Raw genomic sequence first — 24,558 nt, 5'->3', positions numbered from 1 at the left:
CTACCCACCATACTACCACACGGCCACCGGGCTCTTCGACCCAGACCCCAACGACAGCGACACCTCGTCGACGCTCTCCTTCCCCAGCACCAGCAGCTACGGGAACACCTCGACCGCGACGCGCGACACGCCGCCGCCGCCGTACTCGCCTAGGAGTCTGGGGATGTCGTCGCGGACGATGTCGCCTGTGCCGTCGTTGATGTCGGATTCCGGGAGGAGTAGTAGTAGTGGGAGTAGTAGGAGTAGCCGGGGAAGTGGTGGTGGTGGTGGGTTAGGCAGAGGGTCTGAGGAGATGGTGCAGATTGCGGCGCCGAGGGCGGTGGTGGTTTGGGAGTCGGCGCGGGGGAGGGGGAGGGAGAGGGAGAGGGGGTGGGGGGATTTATATGATTGATTGAGTGGGGTTATTGGGTATGGGTTTGGGAATGGGTTTGGGGGTTCAGGGGGGGGACAGTGGGTAATGGGATGGTTTGGTGTTGTTGGGTTGATTTGTGATGCATGGTGAGTCCGAGTTGAGCATGAGAGATGCGTTTGTATATCAGGGAAGCAAGCATGCCTCTTTAATATATGACTGATTAATCTCAGGTCGAACTACTAATGATGGAGTGCATGCGGTATAGCTTCAATATAACATCGGATAACTATTTTCAGGATTACCAACAATTATTTCAGTTTACACAATCACCGCTATAAACGACAACCCTATATCCCTCTTTATCCCTGCACCCCTGCTCTCCCTTTCCCCACCACAACCTCTGCTTAATCACTGATACCTAACCACCAACTTCTCACCACTCACAATCTCCGGCACCGCCTGCACACTCGAGCTATACGTATCCTGAACGGCATACAGCGCCGCCCCATCCTCAAGACCATAGCTCTCCCCATCCGCCGTCTCGGCCACACAGCCCGTGAACACGGCATCCTCAAAGCCCACGAGCGTCAACCCGTCCCCATCCACCGCCAGATCCTCGACGATCCACTCGGCATTCTGCCCCTCGAGCTTGGCACTGTCACTCGGCGCCGTCGCGTGCATCGTCAGCTTCTTGCCGGTGGTCCGGTTCTCGATCACCGCCGTGCCCGCCGTGCTGCTCGTCGCCTCGACCGAGGCGAACACCACATCCCCGATCGCGAAGTCCATCTCCACGTCCACCGAGTTGGCCGGGTACCACTCGTACCACGCCGCGAACGAGGTCTCGTTCCGGCTGTCCACGTAGATGTCCACCCCCGTCTGCCAGATCGAGTTACCCGCCGTCGCCCCGTCGATCCCCACCCAGAACGAGACCGCCTGCGTGTCCGCGCTGCTGGCCGCCGCCGTCGGCGTCACCGCCGGCAGCGTGAACGTCGCCGCCACGTACGTGTACGTCGCGCTGGACGCCGGCGCCGATTCCAGCACCGCGCCCGCCCAGTTCTCGTTGATCTGGTAGTTGGTCGCCGTGCTGGTGCTGGCGCGGTGGTCCACGCTCGCGGTGGTGGTGGGCGCCGCCACGCTGGGGTTGGTGTAGTGGTAGCTCGTTGGGGCGGCCGTTTGGGTCGGTTGTTGTTGGTGACTGCTGCTGTTGCAGTCGGTGCTGGCGCTCGCGCTTGCGCTGGGAGCAGATGCGGCGCCCCAGTTGACCGAGGGCTGCCACTGCCCCTGCCCCTGCCCCTGCCCCTGGCCTTGGTTTCGGCCGCCGCTGGTGAAGCCGTTCACTGCTGCTGCTGCGCCGTCGCCGTCGGGGACGCCGCTGCCGAATTGGCGGCGCTGCTGGCGGGCCTCGTGGGGCGCGGCTAGAGCGGTGCCTGCGGCCAGAAGAGCGCTGACTGCCAGGGAGGTGGTGAGCTTCATTGTCGGTACTGATGCTTTCAGGTAATGTCAAATGAAGGTAGCAAAAAAGAACAAAGTTAAAGAATGTATGTGCCCCCAAGAGGTGGAGTAGTCTAGATAGAGAACGGAAACGAGCACAGCTCTAATGAAAAGGAAGGGAAAGGTACGTAGCACCTCAGATCACAGATCTTGGTTGATAAAGACCAGAAAAACATGGCGATGGTGCGGGCGTGGCAGACCCTGCAAGTTATATGGCTATTGCCTGAGTCCAGTCACTTAGGGCTCGGTTTGGGATTGATTGCGCCCGGATTCCGGATGAAACCCGTTAGTGGCTCCGGGTGGAGTGGCGCTGCCCCGTCGGGCGTTTGGGACTCGATCACCTTCATTTCGGGGATGGGGAGGGAGTGGGGTCTTGGTTTTTGCGTCGGAGGGGGTCTTGGATAGGGGGGATGGGTTGGGCGTTTGGGAGGTGGTGAGGGTGGTTGTTGTTGATGGTGGTGGTGGTGGTGGTGGTGGTGAGAAAATGCTGTACTATGCTTCGTACTCTATCCGGGTCATAGGCAGTCCACTTCATGAGGGCCATTAGGAGCTACTGAATCTGTTCATTACCATAGTGGAAGCTCGGGAGAGTCCCACGACGATGAAGTCTCGCCGTCCACAAATCCATGCCTCCTCCATATATTCATGTTGTTCACCGTGGCAAGGGCAAAGGGGCAGTCTAGATTTCACGTAGTGGCCCAAAGGGTTAGTCGAGACATCCAGACTTAAGCATATTTCAACATCCCAATCAGGAAATCCACGGCCGAGACATTTCCAACAGATAGATTGAGGGGTGTCGCCTCAAGCATGATGCCACCACCAGCGTCAATCTCCGGATATAATGATCGTCCATTGTCATCAAGGCTGTCTCGGTACCTCTCCGCAACCGCCTAGTCTACAGTGCATTATTTGTTGATCTACTTTACTCAACTCTTTCCTCCACGATCATAAATTGAAATAGCTTAAAAATAGCACCATCTCAACAATCTAAGCCGGCTAGACTTTTTGTATATCCACAACTCCAATATGTACAAGAAGTCAAGAAACTAACCTGCAAGTCTATACACCTCTATCGTCCTCTAATTCACCATGTTCGGGCACTCCCCCTGCGCCCGCTTGAACGCTCCCGCAAACAGATCCTGCATCGCCAGGTAATGGAACAGAATCCCGCCCAGCACAGCAAGGTGCCAGATGTTGTGGCTGCCACCCACATAGTCGAACAGTCCGGGCCGCCACCGCTCCGGCACCTGAGACGCATACACACACGCCCCCACGAAATACACCAGGACACTCTTCACCACCGGCGCATAGAAGTACAGACACCAGAAGAAGCCCCTGGTGTAGGTCAGCTGCGCCAGCGGGGCGAACCCGGTCAGAGCCAGCGACACATAGAAAGCCACCCGTGCCCACGCCATGTCCGCCCGGTTGAAGGTGGGGTGCCATGGCAGGATCACTCCGCCGATACCCAGAGACATCGTCAGCAGGATGTAGATCCACCGCGACACTGGCTCGCAGTAGAAGGCGGTGTACTCGGTCGTCACAATCGAGGCCGCGACCAGCATCGAGATACCCGTATAGTCCACGCACGCGAACCGCTCCATTAGTGTCTGGCTGGCAATGCTGTTCATCGTGTGCCACAAGGTGCTGCATACCAGGCACTTGCACGCCGCGAAAAAGAAGACTGCGGCCACTAGCACATCCGTCTTAGTGCTTAGGTGGAAGTTGGGGTTCAGCGGGTAGAAGTAGAAAGCCACAGAGAGCACGATGAACAACCCGATCAGATGCGACCAGATGTTGACAAGTTCGTTGGAGAAGGTGAACATGGAGGCCAAGCACTCCACCTTCGAGTGCGTGAACCGGTATCCCTCAAGAATGTGGGGGTTCACCCGCCACGGCTGCGGAAGGTCCGCATAGCCGATCAACCGCTTTTCCTGGGCCAGCAGGATCGCCCGGTCAATGTTCTCCTTCATTGCCTCCTTGGCCCGACGCGCTCGCTCCATGCCCTCGTCGACCACCTCCCGGGCATGCACCAAGCTGGAGTCCATCGCCTTCCACGCCCCATCCAACGCGCCGTCTAACCCGCGGTCCCACCCGGCGTGAGCACGAGACTCCAGCTCGACGAGAAAAGATTCCATGAGGCGGACACCGGCTTGGGCTTTCTGTTCTAATGTTTCCTTTGTGGCGAGAGCATCCTTATAACGGTCCTCCAAGGTGTCCACCAGGATCTTGGCGCGCTTCTTGCCGCTGCCCATGAGCTCTCCGGAAGCGTGAGAGCACGAGTCCCGCACGGCCTCCAAGGTGGCGTAGCCGCGACGGAGGCTGGCATCAATCTGGTCCATGTGAGATTTGCCATATTGCTCAATCCACAGCATTCGTCGCTCCAGCTCCGTCAGGAAAAGTTCAACCTAGACCCCGTCAGATAAAATCCCATGCACCAGAAGAAGATTCGGCGAGGGCATACTCTCAGAAACACCGCATCTGCGTCATAATCTAAGGACAGCTTCCGAGCCGTGTGGAACGAGTGACGGCGCCGACGGTCGCGGAGTAAGCTGGTCTCCTCGGAGGGGGTTGTGGAATAAGCGGATGTGTTTGCCTCGGGATACGACTCGATGGTCATGGATTGCGCAGAGCAAGCCATGGTGTTCCGTATACCGTTCCAACCGTCAATTAGATCCGTAGCTAGTTGAGAAGATCGAATCGCATATCCTGGAGGGAACAAAGAAATAACAAGGGGAAAAGTCAGTGAGGGAGAAGACCAAGGTTGGGGGTGGAGATCGGGACGATCGGGAATCGGCGGGACGACCGAAGCAGAACATACAGCTGCAAGTTGGACAAACTAGAGAAATTCGGGTGGCTGCAAGGGACAAGCGCCTAGGTGAGTTGAGTGGAGAGGAGGAAAAGGGAAAGAGAAAAACAGAAAAGTAATGATAATGACCCTAAAAGAAAAGGAGAGACACCTCTTAGGAGGAGAGGGAATTAGGTATTTAGGGGAACGATCAGAGGAGAGAAAGAGAAGAGAAGAGGAGAAGAAGGGGAAGAAGAAGAAGAAGCAGAAGAAGTTGTTAGTAGAAGAGGGGAACCCGAACGATATTAATCCCATCAATAATAACTTACTCTCTTTTTCCCCTCCCCGCCAACCCTTCAATTACTACTCAAGTACTTGGTTCCCTTACTTGGCAAATGTCCACTTTTTAAGGCTGAACTGCTAAGAACTACTCCGTATCCTTGTTCATCCAAGGATTGGTTCTTCTATTCGCCGCCTTCCTGCTGTCAGTCTTCAACTTCAGCCCATCAGCGCCCGGCTTGCCTCCACGTTGGGTCATTCTTATCGCTCTCGCCACCAGCCACCCTTCAACGAACCACCCACCGTACTTCGCTTCCTGCAGTGGCAGCCAGCTGTTCCTTTCACCTGACGCACAGCAATTCCCTCACCATGGCCATTCGGGACATTGTCGTCAACCCGTCCCTGCTGCCGGTGCTCAATTTGAGCGCCGAAACCCGCGACCAATGCATGCAATTGCTCGCCGTGCTCGACCCGTCGGCTGACTCCTACTCTGACTCCGAAGAACGCGCCCTAGCTGCATCCAAGGAACAGAAGCAGCTGTTTGCTCTCCTGGCTCGTCTGCGCGGGCTCAACCGCGATGCTATTCTACGCGTCCGAGAGACGAAGCAGGCGACCGCAGAGGCCCGCCAGGAAATCGACCGTTTACACCTGCAACTTCAGAATCTCTACTACGAACAACGGCACCTGACGGGGGAAATCGCTGCGTGCGAGTCTTATGAGTATGTCCCGGCGTAGCCACCAAAAGAACTCGCCGAATGCTGACCTCACTGTCGCAGTCACAAATACCTTGCCCTTCCATTGATCCCGCTCGAAGAATTCCTAGCGTTGCACCCCGAGCATCGTGAATCGGACGAACACGATCTCATGATCGCTCGCATCAACCACGAACATGCCGAACGGGAGAAGCTGGAGCAGGCGCGACAAGAGCTTCTGAAGCGGAAACAGGCCTTGATTGCGGAAAACAACAAACGCAAGGAGGATCTGGCCAGTCTGGACCAGGATTTGGAGCGCTTTATCGACGTAAGTCTCTGTCCTAGTGAGTTTCGGACGATGTTGCTAACCCCTGGCAGGCCGCCAAGCCCATTCAGAAGATCTTCGAAAAGGAGTATTAGCGGTGGGGTTATTGTCTTGTAGTTTCTTGCATGGATTGGCGCATTGGATAGATACCCAATATGATTTGATTTGAACCAAACAAGATCTCCTAGTATGTAGCCATGCGTTTCGTGGTGGACGTGTTACATTGTATTCCTTGCGACCGCCGCCAACTGGTGGCCTCCTCTCCGCCTTCCTCCCGCCTCTCCGCAACTCCAGCTTGCAATCAACTCCAACAACTCCAACTCCCCTCCCACTCTCTCCCATCTGGTCCTGTACCAGGCTACGTCGCCCTCGTCAAAGCATGTCCTGGTCATGATCGCCAAGAATGAAGACCTGTCGTCATCACAGACCGTTGATCCCCACCCCGATTATACCATGACCGTCAGCACCCCCTCGCCGCGTCCGCCGCCCCCGGAGAAGCCAGAGGCTATCCGGACGCGATTCAAGGTCATTGCAGCCTTCTGGGCGGTGATTATTTTGCTGGGATTCCCGATCTGGTGGAAGACCACATCGATCTATCGAGCTTCCTTGCCTATCCCGGAAATGATTGATTGGGCCGATGGAAAGGTATGTAATTCCTGGCCGTTGAGGTGCATAACCTGGCTGACTGGTGTCTCTTCGAATCTAGACCTGTCGTCCTGTTTTCCCGCTTGAAATCCGAGTCGAGACGCCTCACCTACCTGACGCAGAGGCCCAGCACTTGCTCCGGACGACACAACATACCCTCGATGATTTAAATGAATTCTCCGCACATCATCTGCGGCTGAAGCTATCGAACGATAATGTTGACGAGCCACTGAATGAACCGGCAGACACGGCCTTGACAGTGCGCCTCTTACCACAAGACGACCTAATCAACCCCAAGTCCGAACTCCAGCACGATACCACCCAGCTCGACGTCTTTTACTCACCAAACCAAATACCGCCCCTTTCATCATCCAACCCACCGTTGTCCGCTTACATTGCGGGTGAACTTCAGCAGCTATTCACAGAAGAGAAAGCCATCATTGCGCAAATCCTGTCGAACAGCCATGCATCAAGTGCGGCAGCCACCAGTCAGCCGTCCTCGACTATGCTTTCCTCGGTCTCTCCTCAGCTCGCGGACAGTATTGCCAAGCGCCAACGACGCTCGATGAAATACGCTGATACCTATCACCTCGCCTTTTCCTTGTTCACTCCCGGCACAGAGCCCTCCTCGTGGGACATTCAGGCCGCTGTCCACGACTATATCACCCCACTGCTGCAGGCCTTCTCTCCAATCAGCAATTTTACCGTCGACACCCAAGTTCAGCTATACGCGACTTTCGCACCCACAGCTCCGGCACCCGAATACGACGAAAGCCACGGAGCTTGGACCCTGAAGCCCGAAGACCTCAGCGCGTTCATCAACGCGGCCGAATGGCCTCTCAGCCCCAGCATCGGCCCAGGCCCCACCATCAATTTTATTCTTTATGTGCCTGATGCAGCGCAATCCCCCTTGGTGGTCAAGGACAGTCTGGCGACGAGCTGGGTCGTGCCTCAATGGGGTGGTGTGGTCCTTCTCAACCCCGCGAACGGCGCCCAGCTTCAGCATTTATCGGGCGATGCGCTTCAGGCCCCGTTTCTGACCTTTTCCCACCAACTCCTCACTCTTCTCGGCGCCCCTTCCACCCCGGCTGCGCTGCCTTTCCGACTGCAGACACTCACCCGCATTCGGGCCGCGAGTCTGCTCCTCTCTGCATCCTCTACCATGGGCTCCCTCGCCCGTCTCACCGAGTCACTTCCCTCCATCCCCATCCCTGCTACCGTGGCTGCCTCCGTGGCGACGACACTCTCGCATCTGACCTCGACCTGTGAGCATCTCCGACGGGGACGATTCCAGGCCGCGCTAGCGGATGCACGAATCGCCGAGACGGAAGCGGAGCGCAGCTTCTTCGAGAAGAGCATGGTCGGCCAAATGTACTTCCCGGATGAGCACAAGGTGGCCGTGTACCTGCCTCTACTAGGCCCCATTGGCGTTCCCCTCATTGTCGGCTTGCTAAAGGAGGTCAAAAAGGCCATCGCCTTGCGGAAGGCTAGGAAGGCTACCTGAATCATGCATACCTGTACAGTATATAGTTTTATTCAATCGTTTTTTTTCTTTCGGTTTGAGCACAATGTACCAACATAGAAGCAAGACTTCGCTAAGAACATACAACCAGGATCATTAAGATTAAGTTATGCAAGAGGCAGAACCATGCAACAACGCATACCCGTCCTAAGACAGGCCAAAGGCCAAAACCCAAACATGAAAAAAGAAAAACGCTATACTCAAATACCACCACAAAATCAACAGTATACATACATACACTGAATCATACAGCCATGAAATCATCTACCTCCGCTGCGACCCCAACCTCGAACTCCCTCTACTCAACCCACCGCCACCACCACCCGAGCCCTCCGGGTCCTCCGAAAACGCCTCCATGGCCCTGGGATTCGTCGGATACGCGTCCGGCTTCAGGACCCCTGTGGTCGCAAACACGCCCGGCGGCGTATACACCCGAATACTCTCCGTCCGGGGCAACGCCGGGATCACCGGCGGCGAGCTGTAGGTCGCCACGCCGCCTTTCCCGTCCTGCTGGGTCTGCTTCACCACGAGATTCCCGTTGATGTTGAGCGGCAGCGGCGGCACCGGCACGGGGACTCGGCTCCCTCCGCCTCTCTCGGGCACCAGCGCCGTCTCGACGCCGGCACCACCGCCCACCCCCCTCGCGGTGGTGCCCTCCCGCTGGTACACGGGGTTGTGGGGGTTGAACAGACTCCGGACCCGGCCGCCGGTCTTCTGGATCATGGAGCGGGATCGGGACCGCGACCGCGACCGGGAGCCGGTGGTTGTGGCCTTCGAGGTTCGGGATTGCGTCCGCCGGAGGAGGAAGTCGGTGCGGTAGGCTGTCTCCTCTGAGGGCATGGGCGAGGAGATCCCGATGAGGGTGCCCTTGGAGGAGCGGTGGGTGAATTGGGCGATCTTGGCGGACGGGGGCAGGTTCTTGCGGCAGTGGTGGCGGTACAGGAGGAGGGAGAGGAGGGTGGCCGTTACGCCGAGGAGGGCGCCGGGGAAGAAGCCGGCCAGGACGGCTGCTGTGGGGTACTGTGGGCATTTTAGCTGTGTTGCTGTTGCGCTGGTGGTGGTGTTGGTGTTGGTGTTGTCTGCGGCTGAGGAGGTGGAGACGCGGGGGTCTGTGGCGGAGATGGCGGTTGCGAGGGAGGATGAGGAGGAGGAGGATGTGGTGGAGGAGGTGGTTGAGGAGGTAGCGCTGGATGCTGCTGCGGTGGATGCGGTGGATGTGTCCATGCTGCAGAGCGAGTCCCCCGTACAGGTGTAGCCGAAGGGACAGCACTTCGAGCCACATTTGGCCAGGCTATCGTCGAGGCGGGTGGTGTGCACGCTGTTCTTGGGGTGGGAGGTCGCGTTCTGCAGCTGTACATCGCAGGTGATGGGCTCGATGTAGTCGCAGCTCTGCCCGGCTGGGCAGCAGATGGCGGAGCTGCCGTCGTCGAGACTGATGCAGGTGGAGCTGCTGGGGCAGCAGAAGGTGCTAGGAAGACCGCTGCTCGAGCATTGTGTGTAGTCGCTGGGACAGGTGTCGCTGCTTCGTGGCAGCAGGATGCCAACGGCCTGCGTTGGCGATATCGTTGAAGCGAGCAACCCGAATAATAGTAGTAGTCGGGACGAGTTGCCCTTGTGCGTGATCATCGTGATGGTTGGCACGAGAGAGGACCTGGTAGAACTTTCTTGCAATAGGATGAAATGAGAGAAGAGTCAAGAAAGGAGCGTAAGAGGACTATTGCTGGTATATCGGCTGGGCAAGGGTCGGATGGTGAGTCAAAGAGTGTTGTGCTTCAATGAAAGAAAGTGTCTAAGACAATGGGTTTGAGAGTGGAAGAAACGACGAGACGAGCCAGTACCAGACAAAGAGCGCTTCGAATTGTCTTGCAGGAAAAAGCAAGTCCTGAAGAAGATCTCCCTCCCCGTTGCTCGCAACATGCTGCCCAAAACCTTTCTGCACGCATCGTACTATCAGGATCTAAGGATCCAGGACGGTAGGTAGCAGGCGCCGAGTCCCAGAATAGCGACGAAACGTGGGGCCCATGACCGACGGGCTAATAATGAAGAGAGGTCTAGGCGCCAGAACGGGATCTTTGGGCTCGGACTGGATGAGAAGTCTAATTGACTGTTGCAGATTACCAGAAAGCCCGGCGCGTAGGCAGTGTGTACTTCTCTATTTGAATGTTGTTGTTTCAAGCTGGGCGGTTTGATGCAGAAGTAAATCGCGGTCCGCTGATTGGCCGATGTTGGCGCCTGCTTACCTCACTCGGTCTAAGCCGAAACAGGTAATCTCTCAATCTGGAGCGGAGGAAATTCTGCGGTTTGGAATTGCTGCTGCTTGTGTCAAGCACGACCTCCCTTAACATATTACTCCACCCCCAGATCATCATGCTGAACCGACTCCTCCGGCCGCAGTCTGCGCTGCGTGCAGCCTCCTCCCTCACTGCGGTGAGCTCTTTTCTGTCTTTCCGGCTGATTGGGCGCCTTCACTAACAGTGCGGACAGAAGCCTGTCTCCGCGCTCCCACGCATCCAGAGCCGTGCAATCCACCGCGTGCCTACCCTCGCCTACGAAAATGAATACCGGGGCAACGGTATCGCAGAGTTCATGTCACCAGAGGCGTTCGACTTCTCCTGGACGCAATACCAAACCCTCCTTGTCGACAAGCTGAACCTGTTGACGCAGGGTGAGTGCCAGCTCCGCGGACCTTGCTCGGTCCATGAAACACACTCGGACTCTAATAGATACCTGGATTAATAGACACCATCGATGCCGACGCGAAGCCCGGAGAACTGCTGGTCAAGTACTCCCGGCGTCCGGAGATGGCCTCCGTCTTCAACTACGCCTCAATGGCTCACAATAACCACTTCTTCTTCAATTGCCTGGTACGACCCAGACCTTGAGCGAATCCGTCCTTAGCACAGAAAAACACAAAGCCTAATCGCATAACAAACAGTCCCCCCGCAAAACCGAGATGCCCGAGAAGCTCGAGAAAGACATCACAGAAACGTGCTCGTCGGTCGAGTCACTGAAGCTCGATTTCCTGGCCACGGCCAACGCGATGTTCGGTCCCGGTTTCGTCTGGCTGGCCAAGAACCTGGAGCGCGAGGGGATGATGCACGTTTTCTGCACGTACAACGCCGGCTCTCCTTACCCTGCCGCGCACTCGCGCCGCCAAGCCGTTGACATGGCCACCCATACGCCCGACACCCCGCTGGGCAACCAGTACGCCGGCGCGATGGGCGCCCACGCGCCCAACCAGAAGAGCATGGCTCCTGGAGCCATCGATGTACAGCCTATCTTGTGTGTCAACACCTGGGAGCATGTGTGGATGATGGATTACGGTATCGCCGGCAAGGAGGAGTACCTGGAGCGGTGGTGGGACCGGATCAACTGGGAGGTGGTGGCTGACAACTACAACAAGATCAGCGTCAACCGGGGGGCGCGCAACCCCAACACCGCCTGGGGGCGCAGTCTGGGCATGATGTCGTAATTTCTTTTCACCCAATCCGGATGATGGTTCGATAAATTGTATTATACACATGGGTTCTCTTTCTTTTCTTTTCTTTTCTTTTCTTTTCTTTTTTCTCTTTGGCATTTATGGTCTAATCAAGTACAAGCATTTCCCCTTGGAATATAGACAAAAGAGAGTCTCCCTTGATTATATCTCATGATGAACACGAACCCCCTCTCCTCTATATGTGTCTAGTACCGTCACGATATTCTGGTATCAAAAAAGTATCACCGCCCAACCACCTCCCCCATCCTCTTCTCGAACGCCTCTATCATGACCCCAGCCATTTGGCCCTCAACCGCACTCATCATGGTAGCATGCCACTGATTCTTGAACTCGAACCCAATCTCCAAATGCACCCTGGTCATGCTCCTACCTCCACCCATCTCCGCAGTGACATCCGCCAACTCCCACTTGGTACTCAAATACTCGAAGATGCCTTCCTCCGCCCCGGGGAACCCAAACCCACCACCCCCTCCTCCGGAACTCACAGCCTGCCCGTCCTTCTTCGCCACGCCAAACCGCGCCCCACTCTGCGCCGTGACCGTCAGCCGTTGGGGATCACAATCCACCTTCGAGGTGAAGGTCTCGCTGAGCGGGCCGTAGCCCACCGTCAGGAAGGCACGCGTTGGGTATTGTGTCGTGGGGTCGCGGTGGGTGACGGTGCTGGCGGTGAGGAAGGGAAGGAAGGAGGAGTAGGACTGCACGTCGGAGATGACTTCGAAGAGAGGGGCGGGCGAGTAGGGGAGGGTGCGGGTGGCGGTTAGGCGGCGGGTGCGGGAGGAGGAATCGTTATCGGAGCCACTGGAGCCGCTGCCCGGGAGGAAGGAGGAGAGAAAGGTTCGACGTTGGTGTTGGTTTGTGGGGTGGGAGGATTGGGGCTGGTTTGTGAGGGTGTTGGTGTTGCTGCTGCTGCTGGGTTGTGTAGTCGTCGTTGTGGTGGTACGGAGAGGATGTGTGGTCAGTGTTGATAGCGGTTGTTGGGTGCCCCGGATTAGTAACCGGCGAGGGGTGGGCTTGAGGTGCCGCGTGGTGGTTAGGAGTGTTATGCGCATCTTGTTGTTCGGGGAGGTTGGTGGAATCAATTGATTATGGACTGTGGGGCGATGGGCGAGAGAGTTGAGGATGGGTCGCGGCGCATCGGGGCTTTTTTTCTGGGGTGCTTGCTGTAACTCCAATTTGCCTGTTTGGTCCGCTTCCGAGGCGGATTTTGTTCCGCGGTTTATCGTTGCTACTGCAGATATAGTCATTCAGCTACTGTAAATTCGAATAAAAACCTCCCATTGAGCTGACTTTCATTCTTTGCATCTCTTCTCATGCTAGATGGGCGAGTTATCTTAAATGGTTGATCTCTGTATGTCTTCCGGATGGTATAGCACCGGCTTATGTCTCACCCCAAATCTATATTTTGCTCTAACTGCTGCTCATCAATGCCTATCTTGATGATCTACTATTTACGGCGTATTTCTATACTCTCACAAGAACTTTGATCAAGAGAGTACATACATTAATACCCAGAGGCTTTAGGTTCTCCTTCAAGATCATTGCCACTACCTCAGCAACAAAATATATCGAGAGACCTCGAGCGCTGGGTGTAGCCTATGTAGGCAGAATTAATAAGAGAGGCTCCCTCATTCTTAGGCTCCCTTCAATTATCCCATGTATAGAACTACAATGGGAATATTTACCGTAGTGATCAGTCGACTTTTCCACCCAAGCTTTTGTGGCATGGGCAAACCATGTATAGAACGAGCATACGAGTATATCGGACTTATTGCGGAGATAAACCCGGGGCTAGTTATCGATGGTAAGAGCGCAAGCCACCTACTTCGCCATCACAAGCTCACCTCATCATCATCCTACCGGAAGATGTCTACATGTCACACAGAACGCCTTAACCTCAAAAGACATACTTTACTTAGATTCATTATAAGCACTGCCTGCAAAGGTACCGCCGCTCAAAATGACAGACCTACATGACGCTCTCCCCGTCCGAGAAACCAAACGCACCCGTGTTCAACTATCTTGTACAGCATGTAGAGCGCGCAAGCAAGTGTCCCAACGATGGCATCCACATCTGTTCTTTCAGACTCTGTAATCTCATGAGAAGTCACTAATGCCTTCCACAGATTGAAATGCTGCCGCGTCCACCCCTGCACCAACTGCAGGAAGCGTGGCGAGGCCAACTCCTGCACCTTTGTCGGCCGCGGACCGCGAGGCAAGACCTCGCAAGGGCGCGCGAGTCCCACACATGTCCAGGATCGGTTGCAACACCTAGAGAACCTGATCTTATCACTAACGCAGCAAAAGATGCTGGAGCAGCCCACGGAGACAAATGGGGATGGCGCGGGAACCGGGCAAGAAGAGGTGAACTTCGCCGCTCTGGAATTGACCAACGCTGGAGAAGCACCCTTCGCGAACTCGACCCGGATCCATACGGATGATACTGGGACTGATGAGAGTCAACGCATATCAGGGGTGGGGCTGGCGTCAAGGCCCCATCCTCTGACACCGGAGGAATCGCCGTCTGACCCCCCGGGGAAGCTGGTGGCCCAAGAAGCTGGAACGAGGTACGTTGATGGGGCTCACTGGAGAGCTGTACTGGAGGAGGTATGTTACTTGGTTTCTAACTATAACCTGTTGCCTTGTTCCTGCCACTTTGAGAAGGCCCAACTAATCTTTGGGTAGATCAGCGAAGTGAGGGAGTATTTGCGCGAACAAGAAGTACACTCAGACGACGAGCTTGCCCAGCAGGATGAAAAGAGCGTGACTGCACCAACTTTGCTGTTAGGACTGCACAAACCCCTCAGAAAGGAGGAGCTGCTGGCACAAATACCGCCGCGGCCGGTGACTGATCGCCTGGTGGCGCAGTGGCTTAATTGCAAAGAGCCTGTGATTGGTGGGTTCTTTGTTCTTCACTATATCCAGAGCAATAAAAAGCCCTGCTGATACTTGGTTTCTAGGCATCACGCACATTCCAACGTTTCAAAAAGAGGTAAGTAGTCGGGAGGCAAAGTTCTGCTTGCTGTCGCAACTGACAGCAGCAGTACAATAAGTTCTGGGACCGCCCGCATGAAGTCTCCTTGCCATGGCTAGCTCTATTATCTGCCTGCATCGCAATGGCGCTTGCCTTCAATCAGCGAAGTGGAGACCCGACGCCCCTATCACCTCAGGACCCTGCTGAGGCTCAGAATTCGTTCCGCAAGCTCACAGCACAATGTCTTGTTCAGTCGAATTATACCGCGCCTGCCAGGTACAAAGTCGAGGCACTGTTTCTCTACACTATGAGCGAGTTCCTCCGGAGTGACGACGCACAAGTCGGGGTTTCGTTTCTTCTCGGTATCACAATCCGCTTGGCCATCCGAGCAGGCTACCATCGAGACCCCAAGCACTTTCCCGACATGTCCGCCTTTGACGGCGAGATGCGTCGACGTGTCTGGACCATTCTTCGACAACTGGACACTTTAATCAGTTTCCAGGTTGGCGTCCCCAGAACAATCCAAGACTGGCAACATGACGTGGAATTACCCCGCAACATATCCGACGAGGACTTCGATGAGAGCACCGAGGAACTACCCCCTTCCCGCCCTGATAAAATCTTTACGTTGGTGTCCTACACCCGTGCCAAGTCACGTATTATGACTATATTCGGCAAAATCTCAGATCTAGCATATTCGCGCGAGCCCGTTACCTACGAGGTGACCCAGGCTCTCGACCGTCAACTTGACGAAGCACACGATCAGGTGCCTTCCACTTTCAAGATGCGTCCTGTCAATCAGTGCATTGCGGATCCCTCCGACCTCATCTTCCGGCGATACACTTTGGAGCTACTGTACTTGAAGGCGCGGTGTGTGTTGCACCGGAGGTATCTGGGCGAAGACCACAACAACCTCCGCTATGCCTACTCACGGTGGGTGTGCATGAGTTCCTCGAAGGATATTCTTCGCCACCAAGCAGATATCCACCACGAAACGCAGCCAGGGGGGCTGTTATACCGGGATAGACTGTTCCCCAACGCGCTGCAATATGCAGACTATCTGCTCGCAGCCATGATCATTTGTCTGGAATTGTCACATCAGCGCACAGGGACGCCACCGCTCGGTGGAGGCACGAATGATGATCTCGCGGTGGTGGTTCGGGGTCAGGAGGAGCTGTTGTCGGCGTTGGAGATGTCGCATGAGATATTTGATAAGATGCGTAGACGGTCAGCAGATGCGCAGCTGGGGTATGCCGCAATGACGATCATGCTTCGTTGGGTGAAGCAGCAGCGTTCGGGGCAGGAGGATCAGCAGCAGCAGCAGCAGCCAAGCATCTCAGGTAAGTACGCCAGGAACTATTGGATTCTGAAAATTGCTCTGACAGAAGAATGTAGCTTATCCCCCGGCGTATGGAAGCTGGCAATTGGAGGGTGCAAACTCGCTAGATGCGCAGGACTTCCAGCCGATGGACGGCGTAACTCCGGGCTATGCTTCTCTGGACGTCATCGGCGATATGCTGGATATGCCTACGAACATGGATTGGGTGAGTTTATTCTTTTGGAGAGTGATCGATGTGTAGTACTAATTGACGTAGCGCCTGTGGGATCTACAGATACAAGGTGTTGAGAGACCGAATCCAGGTAGTACATGGACCCAACCGGAGTTCAACGATACGCTTCAAGAAAATTAGCCAGCTACATACCACTGCGAAGGGGCAACTACAAGCCTGATTATGACTCCTCAGATAACTTGAGACGAAGTGATACAATAAGTTCTATTGCGGGAAGGCAACCGCGAGCCAACAATGCATGACTCAATTTCCTTAAGGACGAAGGGCAGCCCTTCCATCGAACTGTCAGCGGCAGCTTCACAATTCAACGCTGGTATCCTTGTAGTTCGATGATTTCGAGCTAGACTTGCCATTGGCGTAAGGTCGTGTACGGGTGAAGAGACAGAGCTAACAGCCTCTTGACAGGTGGTGAGACATGCAGTCTCGAGATTCCTCGTGTGCTGCCACTCGATCCATTGGGTAGTGAGCCTGGCCACAAGAGTTGTCCTCACTGACCATACGAGACTAACCCAGCGTTCTGAAACATCCTACACTTTCACAGAGGATGAATGCCCTGCTTGTTCACACCGCTATTTCTGAATGACAAGCAAGATGTCTCAAAAAGCTCGCACGGCTTCGTCCCATCCCGCTACAGTGCTGCTCGGCGGCAATCGCTCGCTACCTCGTCCATAATTTCTAATCTCTTCAGTCGACTCTGTACTCCGTGGGATCCAATGTTGTTTCAAATTATTGACCTTCTTTTCAATAAGTAGCCGATGAAAGAGAATAAAGTTTTACACCATATCCAGCTCACGGGAACTGGGACTTTCATTGTTGAGCCTGTGCCGATATAAAGGAACCGTTGCTGCCTACCGTGCATGGGGTAAACATGTATAGCTGTTAGATTGCTAGTTGTACAAAGATGGCGAAAACAGCACCGAGTTAAATTGTGCGTTCAATTCCAGCGACAAATGGCCTCCATGACCGATTCCAGCTAACAACCAAACCAGGAAGTGATAATGGGATTCCACCAATGTTCTCGCGAACCCCGCAGTTACGGGGATCAGCTCCCTCGGAATCGACCATGTTAATGCGCTCGGGAATACGATCGATTAGATTGCGTGGCATAAAGCAGGAATTTTTAAGAAGGGCTGTCCGGCCTTCACGGTACCTCAGGTCCCACAGGCGATGGATGTGCTGCAGGAACGGGCCATCGAAAGGGGAACCCACCTTAACATTGTTGAAGTACTCGCTGCGGTTCACGGCCTTGACATCAAGCCTGCAGAGCATTTCCAGAGGCAAAATGCTTCTCTCGCTATTAGGTTGGCGGAAACCGTGCTCACAAGGCTCGGGGTTGCCGCCGCCGATGATTGCTGCGAGTTCGACAGACTTCCTGCTTTGTTTGGACAAGGGCTTGAGAACCTGGATTGGAAAGGGAGATGCCAGACCTTGGTCACGGGTCAGCAGCACTGGTATCTGGATGGTGCTCACACCCACGAGAGCCTTGAAGTCGCCTGCTCTTGGTTTGGACGGGTATCAGGGACCAAAAACCTGCCGCGGGAGCTAATCTTCAACCAGCAGCATTCATCGAGGGACCCTATCGCGCTACTCAGAACTGTTCATCGTATTATATACACCAAGCTTGGTGTTGTCTTTCAATACGCGGTTTTCTGTGCGAATAACACGTACACAGACCAGTCTTGCAATCTTGGTATGTGAATGAGCTCTCCCGTTGGGCAGGCAGGACTTTGGCAAGAAACGACGCTAATAAGCATGGTCTTAAAAGAAGTCGATTACTCACAATGTCCATCCTGATGCACTTCAGGGACTGATCCTACAGAAGAAGTTAGCGACAGTCTGGAAAGAACTAGATCCTGACTCGGAGGTGACGTGGCTGCCCTCGATTGAAGATGCCGTTGACTATGTCAAAGAGATTTACAATGGAGCTTTGAAGGAGCCAGGGGCTGAGATTTTGGTTACGGGTAGCTTCCATCTGATTGGGGGGTGGGTGCTGTCACTTATAGACGGAGTGCCAAGTATGTTGGAGACAGCTGTGGAGTATTAACTAGGCAGTAGTAGGAGTGAGTGGTGTTATTACCATCATCGACCATTTTCTTTCGGATAAGTGATTAGCAGTTATTCTTGCTCTTTGCTATGCTAGAAATTGTATAACCACAGTCCTCGTGTTGAACAAATGTCACATGATCTAGACCCCTTGTTTCTTTGTTGCTCTCGCACCCCCGCTCCTCCTCTGTTCCCTTCTACCTATCCAGTCCTATCTGATCCTTTTGCTAGTAATTTGCTGAACGGAAAAATCCTCACGGCCTACAAAGCAAGCAAAGCACTGCAATTTTCTCTCAAGGCCCGGCCTTACTTCTCGATGAGAGCACACTATGCTGAGGCGCATTAGGCGGCCTGTACTGCAGCGAACGAATCCACCTGGCTTAGCCTGGGCTCGTTGTGCTCGCCATCTACCAGCGCACTTGGCGACCGCCAAAGAATCGGACTCAATCATGCCTTCCAAGGCCGACATCACCAGAGTGTGTCGCTTGGCTTCAACCCTGCTTGATGACGGGTCTTTCAACTGTAGATGTGTGGATATAATCGAAGGAAAGTCCCACAGGGCTTTCCTGCTTACCATGGATGATAGGCGTGAAGTTCTTGTGAAGACACCTCGGACAATTGCTGGATCAGGTTGCTTCGCGACCGCCTCTGAAGTGGCGACGCTCAAATTCTGTCTGCTCCCTCCTCCCGCAACGCAATACAGATCTTTTTGATGCTGACGTCCCCTCCCAAGTGCGTCAGTCGACGTCCCTGCCGGTTCCACGCGTTCTTGCGTGGAACGCAGACTCGGCAAACGAAATCGGGTCGGAATATATCATCATGGACAAGACTCCCGGGGTCGCCTTGGATGGGATCTGGGAGGGGCTGAGCACTCTGCAACGGTACAGTATTATCGAGAAGGTCGTCGCTATGGAAAAGGAGCTTGCCTGTCTGGAGTTTCCGGCCTATGGGGCACTCTATCTCCGGGGCTCTGAGCCTGCTAACCTGAGGTATCATCCCGTCTCGGACGCGCTAGACAGCGCCGACTCTTTCTGCGTCGGGCCGTTGTGTAATGCGCGCTCAAAGCAGGGTGGTGGTGAATCATCCCGGGATTCAGGCACTTCCGGCCCCTGTTAGTGGTCTCTTCCTCGCCCCGCCTTTTGGTTCACCCTCCAGGACATCCCCAACATCTCTTAATTGTTGTTGTAGGGGTATCACTCGCAGAGCTTGCATCATCGTCAACTCAATTAAAGACAAGGACAAAGCAAACCTGTCAAAAGGATGAAGGGGGCGAACTTCAATCCAGAATGCACGAAAGCCCCGACCTTCCGGACCCAGAGGGCCAGGACTTGCTTGAGAGCATTTCGACCATATTACCTATTTTATGCTCGGATCACCGCATCCTAAAGGTCTCCAAGCCCACCTTACGGCATCCGGGTCTATCGCTTGACAACATTCTCGTTTCGGCCACTACAAGAATTCTTGGGATAATCAGCTGGTGGTCCGCCGCAATCCTCCCCCTGTTTCTCCAAACGCGATTCCCCAGGTTCTTAGCAACCCCTCCCAGCTACAATCCGGGCGATCCGCTTCCCAGCTTAGCTGGTTTTGCTTCTTGGAGTTCGGAGCAAAAGCAAAGTGCCCTCAGGTTACAATGTACACTTGCTCGGTCCAGGTACTACGAGATGTGCATAGTGGAGCACGACAGTCACTTGGCACATGAGGCGATGAATCTGGATCGTAACCTGAGTGGCCTATTTCGATGCCGAGATTCATTGGACCTGGCCGATGGGGATTCGAAGCTCCGTAGCCATTTGCAATCCATCGCTGCCAATTGGACTGGAGTAGGCCTGCCCGGGACCTGTCCTGTCACGATCCGCGGCAGGGAGGGCAGGCAGTGCAGCATGCGGTGGGAGGGGGTCTCATGCTCTTGACGCCTGTTATGGAGAAAAGTTCGGGGGACTCCCTTAGGAGGCAGTTGAATGTCCTGCTCAGATTAGCTAGTAAGTAATGTGGTAAGGGCGTTGCTCCGTCCCATCTTTTGTCTTCTTCGTAACAACCGGCCCTGGAAGAAGTTTCATGAGACTCTTTTCAGGCTTAGATGTCAATAGCCTTAGCTAGCTCGCACAGAGTGACTATAGAGTCTTTCACAATCCCACTGCTTTCATAATGTTGAAATCGGCCTACACACATGACTTTACCCTGTAAATTGCATGCCGAATCTCCACGGCACATTAACACCTAGGTTCTTTGCAATTCGAAATCTAAAACCTCCCCTACTCTGTCGCATGTATATTGCCGAATATTTACTATACCCACCTAAGCACGTGCCCTTACCATGCTCACTCACACTTTAGATGCGGCTTGACACCGAACTTTGGTGATTGAGCCCGCAGCGGGGAGTATCGTCGACCGAAATTCAGCAAAGATATTTGAATTTCCTAACTATTTCTACGAGGATCAGGAACACACTGCATGCCATCGTCTAGACTTACGAGCAGTGAAGTGGATGCATAATCTCCCCAGTGCTAATTAGAAATCCATCCCCGATCTTTTCAGACTGCCAACTCCCTCCACTCCACTCCATTCCACCCGGTCACCCGCGCCGGTGGATCCGTTCCGCCCGTTCCACCCGTTCCACCCGTTCCACCCGTTCCCACCGGGTATCATCCCACGACCGGGGATCTCGTAACCTCCTACAATATGTCACGATCCACGTAGGCTTTATGCCTATGCATATAGAACTGAACAGGTGTAGTATATCCACAGAGAAGTTAAGCTCCCCCATTAATAAAGGAAATCACTGTATATCAATGGCCCAAAGCACATAACCCCCCTCCCCCCTCCCACAAAAGAAATCCCAAATCCGGCTCGGCTAGCCCTCAGCCGAATCCCGTAAAATTGCTCAACAGAGAATCCCACTGGATGTCATCGACGGGGAAGATATCCTCCAAGTTGTCGTCGCCGTAGATCGACGGCCAGATCTGGGGTGGTGGTGGCATGGTAGCCTCGTTGGTGGCGTCAACCGCCATCATCGACGGATCGTGCCTCGAGACTGCGGGTTGGTTGGCGGGCACAGTCGCACTGCCCACAACAGCCCGGATCTGGTAGGGGTAGCACCGGGCGAGCAGCCGCATTTTCAAGCACAGGCTGCCCGTGACGTCCGCCTCCTTGGCTGCCGTCGACATGCCCTCGAACTGCGTGTCCAGCGTGTTGGCGAGCTCGGTGATGAGATTAGGATAGTCGGCTGCGTCGACGACGGCCCGCACCTGGGTTTCTATGGCGAAGCCGCTGTTGATAGGGCCTCCGTCGGTGGTATTAGTAGTAGTGATGAGCCGGAGAAGGGTGAAGACGGCGGTGGGCACGTAGCCCACGGCGGCGCATACATGGGCAGTTGTCGTGATGTTCACCTGGGCGATCTCCGACACGGGGAGGTGGCTGGCCGTGCGGATGAGCTCCTTGCTTCGCTGGATGAGGTCCATCAACATCGTCGTCCGGACTGCGCTCGCGGGCTCGGCGGTCCACAGGTCCTCCCGGAGAGATAGTTCCTCGAGCCGCAGCTCTGCATGTTTGATCTCAATGCGGATCGCATTCGCTGTGGGGGTCTGTGTCAATTCCGTCGAATTGCCTCGAGGACATAGAAGACGCACCTGTCGATGAAGGGTAGCTTGAGAGATCCTTTTCGATGTCCGCGCTCAAGCTATCGAATTGCCGCCGTAGAGCGCCGCGCGTGACCTGGACAAGCATACTTCCGCCGCTTGCTTGTACCGAAGCGTAAACTTCATCCATTGTTACCAAGAAGGACTCTAGGCGGATGAACGGCGCAATCCACCGATCCGACGAACGCTCGGCAGATGCTATGCCCGCGAGGCACTCCTCGGTTCGACTATTATGCTTCATGGTAATCGGGCGGTCAAGCGTGCTATAGACACTGATGTAACACAGAGTTAGCCGAAAGAAGAGCATGCAACCAGCGCTGAAAAGCTCACCCAACCGATACGCAAAACGTACCGAGCAGCGCCCGCTGCTCATCGGCACTTAAGGCCGGCTTCCTGTGCAGTCCCAGATCATGCACCATCGAAACACAAAATTGAATCAACAACAATAGTCGCGGATGGTTCTTCTCTGCCGGGTACGAGTACCATGCGCAGTGGACTAACAGACCGCGGAGCAACTCGAGATTTCGCTCGGAGTTTTCCACGACCCTGCAAGTGACGTGCTTCATGATCTCCGCGGCGACGGTCTTGCGCAGCGGATGCGCACTGCCGATGGTCGCGGCCACGACGCACAAGAACAGGAACGGCTCGCGGGCCCGGAGGCAAGCGGCTGTCTCGCCGGGGGCAAGCACGACGAAGGGGAAGGTGAGCACGAAGTCGCGCTGGAAGGTCGTGACCAAGCGCTCCGCCTCGGCTGCACTCAAGAGCCCTCGCTCGACGAGGGACGGCTGGCCCGCCAACGCAGAGCCGGTCGGCGGATCGAGGCCGTGCGAGGCGTCTTTGGCCGCGTCTAGCATCGCGGCAATGTCTGTCGAACCCAGATCTGCATCTGCATCCGCATCCCGAGATGGAACCCCATCGTGGGTGGTCGTGGGCGTAGTAGTCGACGTATCGTCCGACGTTGTGTGTCCGTTCGGTTGAGTCAAGGCAACCAGCTGCGACATCAGCTGTTCAACCTTCCTCTCTAGCACCTCCACACGGCTGCATCCATGAATCTCATGATCAATACCCGCGAGTGCTATAGTTCTGTATGTGGGGAGTGTGGGTGGGGGAAGTGGGGACCTACCTCGGTGCAGCAGCCTTATGCCTCCGTTTCGTCTGCGGAAGGTCTAGGTAAGTGCATGATTTGCCCAATCGAGCACATCGCTGGCACATGTTGGCAGTCTGCGGCGTGCATTTCGCCTTGGCTGCGGTGCATGTCACACATGCCCTTCTCTTGACTGCAGGTATGGGGGCGTTCATCATGTCATCCAGTAAGGAGGACGGGGAACGGAGCGGCCGGTCGAGTTGGATCGACCGATCCATGCCCGCCGGTCCGGCCCAGCTTGCTGATCAATTGGACCGGGCGGAAACGGATCGTCCGGTCGGAGCGGGTTGGATTCCCGCCCACTCTATGAAGCATCACTGTATACGAGGACTTGAAGAGTATATAAGGAAGTCAAATCGAAACTAATTCTTACAATGATCTCAACAACACATCACACAGCAATCCACTCGTCTGAGCGAAGTCATCTGAACAGACCATCTCCCCGTCCCAATCGAAGAAAATGTCTTCCTACGCTATCACCGGAGCCTCCAAGGGCATTGGCCGCGAGTTCGTGCGCCAACTCGCCGCCGATACAAACAACACAGTCCTGGCCATCGTGCGCAACCCTGAGTCGCCCGAGATTGCCGACCTGACCTCCAAGCACCCCAACGTGCACGCCATCAAAGGCGACGTCACAGACCCCCAGTCGATCCTTGAGGCGGCCGCGGCCGCAGCCGCCGTCACCGGCGGGACGCTCGACGTGCTGATCCACAACTCCAATGCCGTGGATGCGGCCTCCATGTCCTACACCCCGACCCAGATGCCCTTCGATGCGCAGGCCATGCGGGCCAGCTTCGAGCCGTCGCTCAGTACGAATGTCTACGGCGGTCTGTGGGCGACCAACGCCTTCCTGCCCCTGATCGAGAAGGGCACCCAGAAGAAGATCGTGCACATCTCCACCGGGATGGCCGATACGGCTTTCATCAAGAAGGCCTCTGTCAGCGTGGCGGTCGCGTACTCGATCGCCAAGGCCGCTGTGAATGTTCAAGTCGCCAAGTACGCCGTGGAGCTGGCGCCGAAGGGCATCAAGGTCGTGGCGGTGAGCCCTGGCTGGGTGGATACGTGGGAGGGTAAGTAGCTTTCCCTTTGCTGCAAGCAGGTTAGATCACTGATATACCATCATTGCAGGAGAGAAACCCGCCCAGGTAGTGGAAGCGGACAACTTCTTGCTGAAGCAGTTCCAGGCAGCAAAACCTGACCTCGAGGGCAAGATTCTGCCGGAAGAGAGTGTTAGAAAGGTCCTTCAGGTGATTGAGCATCTGGATATCGAGGATAGTGGCTTGTTCCTGAGCCACAATGGAGATCAGGAGAATTGGTTCTAAGTACGGAGTACTCCGGATACTGATGAGATGAGATGAGTGGCATCGGGGGGTGCGGTTTGTACTGTATTGACAGATCCCTTCTCGTGTCTATACTTTCCATTGAGTAACATGCATTTGCTCCGTGCTACCTTGTACGAACAATATAGTCAGGATAGAGGACCACATTAATTGAAGTATATAACATCATGCATGAACGTGTCGACTGTGTTGTTACTTGGTTATGTTGTAGTAGCGATAAATAGATAGGACGGAACATTGTGGCTCCGACCCGGAGGAAAGTGA

The 24,558-nt window shown here is 55.0% G+C and overlaps 11 protein-coding genes across 11 annotated transcripts; 6 read left to right on the top strand and 5 right to left on the bottom strand.

Moving 5' to 3' along the window:
* Positions 1-422: 422 nt before the first annotated feature.
* Positions 423-2,121, bottom strand: BO95DRAFT_417536 (concanavalin A-like lectin/glucanase). The gene is made up of 2 exons (XM_025584418.1): positions 1,629-2,121; positions 423-1,568 (listed from the first exon to the last, which is right to left on the bottom strand). The coding sequence occupies exons 1-2, from the start codon at positions 1,823-1,825 to the stop codon at positions 761-763; spliced, it is 1,005 nt and encodes a 334-aa protein (XP_025440595.1). The 5' UTR covers positions 1,826-2,121; the 3' UTR covers positions 423-760.
* Positions 2,122-2,780: 659 nt separating this feature from the next.
* Positions 2,781-4,976, bottom strand: BO95DRAFT_444649 (hemolysin III family protein). The gene is made up of 3 exons (XM_025586929.1): positions 4,662-4,976; positions 4,305-4,549; positions 2,781-4,248 (listed from the first exon to the last, which is right to left on the bottom strand). Exons 2-3 carry the CDS (start codon positions 4,479-4,481, stop codon positions 2,923-2,925), a joined length of 1,503 nt encoding a protein of 500 aa, XP_025440594.1. The 5' UTR covers positions 4,482-4,549; positions 4,662-4,976; the 3' UTR covers positions 2,781-2,922.
* A 300-nt stretch (positions 4,977-5,276) lies between these two features.
* Positions 5,277-8,073, top strand: BO95DRAFT_367178 (uncharacterized protein; the record flags this gene model as incomplete). Its single annotated transcript, XM_025582778.1, has 4 exons — positions 5,277-5,626; positions 5,684-6,026; positions 6,219-6,569; positions 6,631-8,073. 4 exons carry the CDS (start codon positions 5,277-5,279, stop codon positions 8,071-8,073), a joined length of 2,487 nt encoding a protein of 828 aa, XP_025440593.1.
* Positions 8,074-8,355: 282 nt separating this feature from the next.
* On the bottom strand, positions 8,356-9,809 carry BO95DRAFT_417526 (uncharacterized protein; the record flags this gene model as incomplete). Its single annotated transcript, XM_025584417.1, has 2 exons — positions 8,759-9,809; positions 8,356-8,569 (listed from the first exon to the last, which is right to left on the bottom strand). Exons 1-2 carry the CDS (start codon positions 9,715-9,717, stop codon positions 8,356-8,358), a joined length of 1,173 nt encoding a protein of 390 aa, XP_025440592.1. The 5' UTR covers positions 9,718-9,809.
* Positions 9,810-10,429: 620 nt separating this feature from the next.
* On the top strand, positions 10,430-11,617 carry sod4 (mitochondrial 37S ribosomal protein mS42). Its single transcript, XM_025586928.1, has 4 exons — positions 10,430-10,518; positions 10,576-10,756; positions 10,831-10,955; positions 11,027-11,617. The coding sequence occupies exons 1-4, from the start codon at positions 10,459-10,461 to the stop codon at positions 11,561-11,563; spliced, it is 903 nt and encodes a 300-aa protein (XP_025440591.1). The 5' UTR covers positions 10,430-10,458; the 3' UTR covers positions 11,564-11,617.
* A 27-nt stretch (positions 11,618-11,644) lies between these two features.
* On the bottom strand, positions 11,645-12,684 carry BO95DRAFT_444645 (ubiquinone-binding COQ10-like protein). Its single transcript, XM_025586927.1, has one exon. The coding sequence runs from the start codon at positions 12,637-12,639 to the stop codon at positions 11,812-11,814; it is 828 nt and encodes a 275-aa protein (XP_025440590.1). The 5' UTR covers positions 12,640-12,684; the 3' UTR covers positions 11,645-11,811.
* Positions 12,685-13,560: 876 nt separating this feature from the next.
* Positions 13,561-16,582, top strand: BO95DRAFT_500177 (putative C6 transcription factor; the record flags this gene model as incomplete). The annotated part of the gene is made up of 7 exons (XM_025590968.1): positions 13,561-13,637; positions 13,714-14,194; positions 14,273-14,483; positions 14,548-14,579; positions 14,626-15,901; positions 15,957-16,105; positions 16,157-16,582. The coding sequence occupies 7 exons, from the start codon at positions 13,561-13,563 to the stop codon at positions 16,250-16,252; spliced, it is 2,322 nt and encodes a 773-aa protein (XP_025440589.1). The 3' UTR covers positions 16,253-16,582.
* A 511-nt stretch (positions 16,583-17,093) lies between these two features.
* BO95DRAFT_191391 (uncharacterized protein) lies at positions 17,094-18,228 on the top strand. The gene is made up of 2 exons (XM_025580951.1): positions 17,094-17,822; positions 17,898-18,228. Exons 1-2 carry the CDS (start codon positions 17,300-17,302, stop codon positions 17,924-17,926), a joined length of 552 nt encoding a protein of 183 aa, XP_025440588.1. The 5' UTR covers positions 17,094-17,299; the 3' UTR covers positions 17,927-18,228.
* Positions 18,229-18,750: 522 nt separating this feature from the next.
* On the top strand, positions 18,751-20,085 carry BO95DRAFT_367159 (uncharacterized protein; the record flags this gene model as incomplete). Its single annotated transcript, XM_025582774.1, has 3 exons — positions 18,751-18,847; positions 18,909-19,286; positions 19,364-20,085. 3 exons carry the CDS (start codon positions 18,751-18,753, stop codon positions 20,083-20,085), a joined length of 1,197 nt encoding a protein of 398 aa, XP_025440587.1.
* Positions 20,086-21,033: 948 nt separating this feature from the next.
* Positions 21,034-23,111, bottom strand: BO95DRAFT_417510 (uncharacterized protein; the record flags this gene model as incomplete). The annotated part of the gene is made up of 4 exons (XM_025584416.1): positions 21,034-21,779; positions 21,802-22,082; positions 22,141-22,848; positions 22,934-23,111. Coding segments are annotated over 4 exons (1,913 nt in total), but the record flags the coding sequence as incomplete, so codon positions are not given.
* Positions 23,112-23,334: 223 nt separating this feature from the next.
* Positions 23,335-24,472, top strand: BO95DRAFT_444640 (SDR family oxidoreductase). The gene is made up of 2 exons (XM_025586926.1): positions 23,335-24,024; positions 24,083-24,472. Exons 1-2 carry the CDS (start codon positions 23,415-23,417, stop codon positions 24,274-24,276), a joined length of 804 nt encoding a protein of 267 aa, XP_025440585.1. The 5' UTR covers positions 23,335-23,414; the 3' UTR covers positions 24,277-24,472.
* Positions 24,473-24,558: the final 86 nt, after the last annotated feature.

Source organism: Aspergillus brunneoviolaceus (genome assembly GCF_003184695.1).
Source record: "Aspergillus brunneoviolaceus CBS 621.78 unplaced genomic scaffold BO95scaffold_48, whole genome shotgun sequence".
Classification (NCBI taxonomy): domain Eukaryota; kingdom Fungi; phylum Ascomycota; class Eurotiomycetes; order Eurotiales; family Aspergillaceae; genus Aspergillus; species Aspergillus brunneoviolaceus.
The sequence above is the reverse complement of the archived record's forward strand: the minus strand, read 5'-3'. Positions and strand labels throughout refer to the sequence as shown.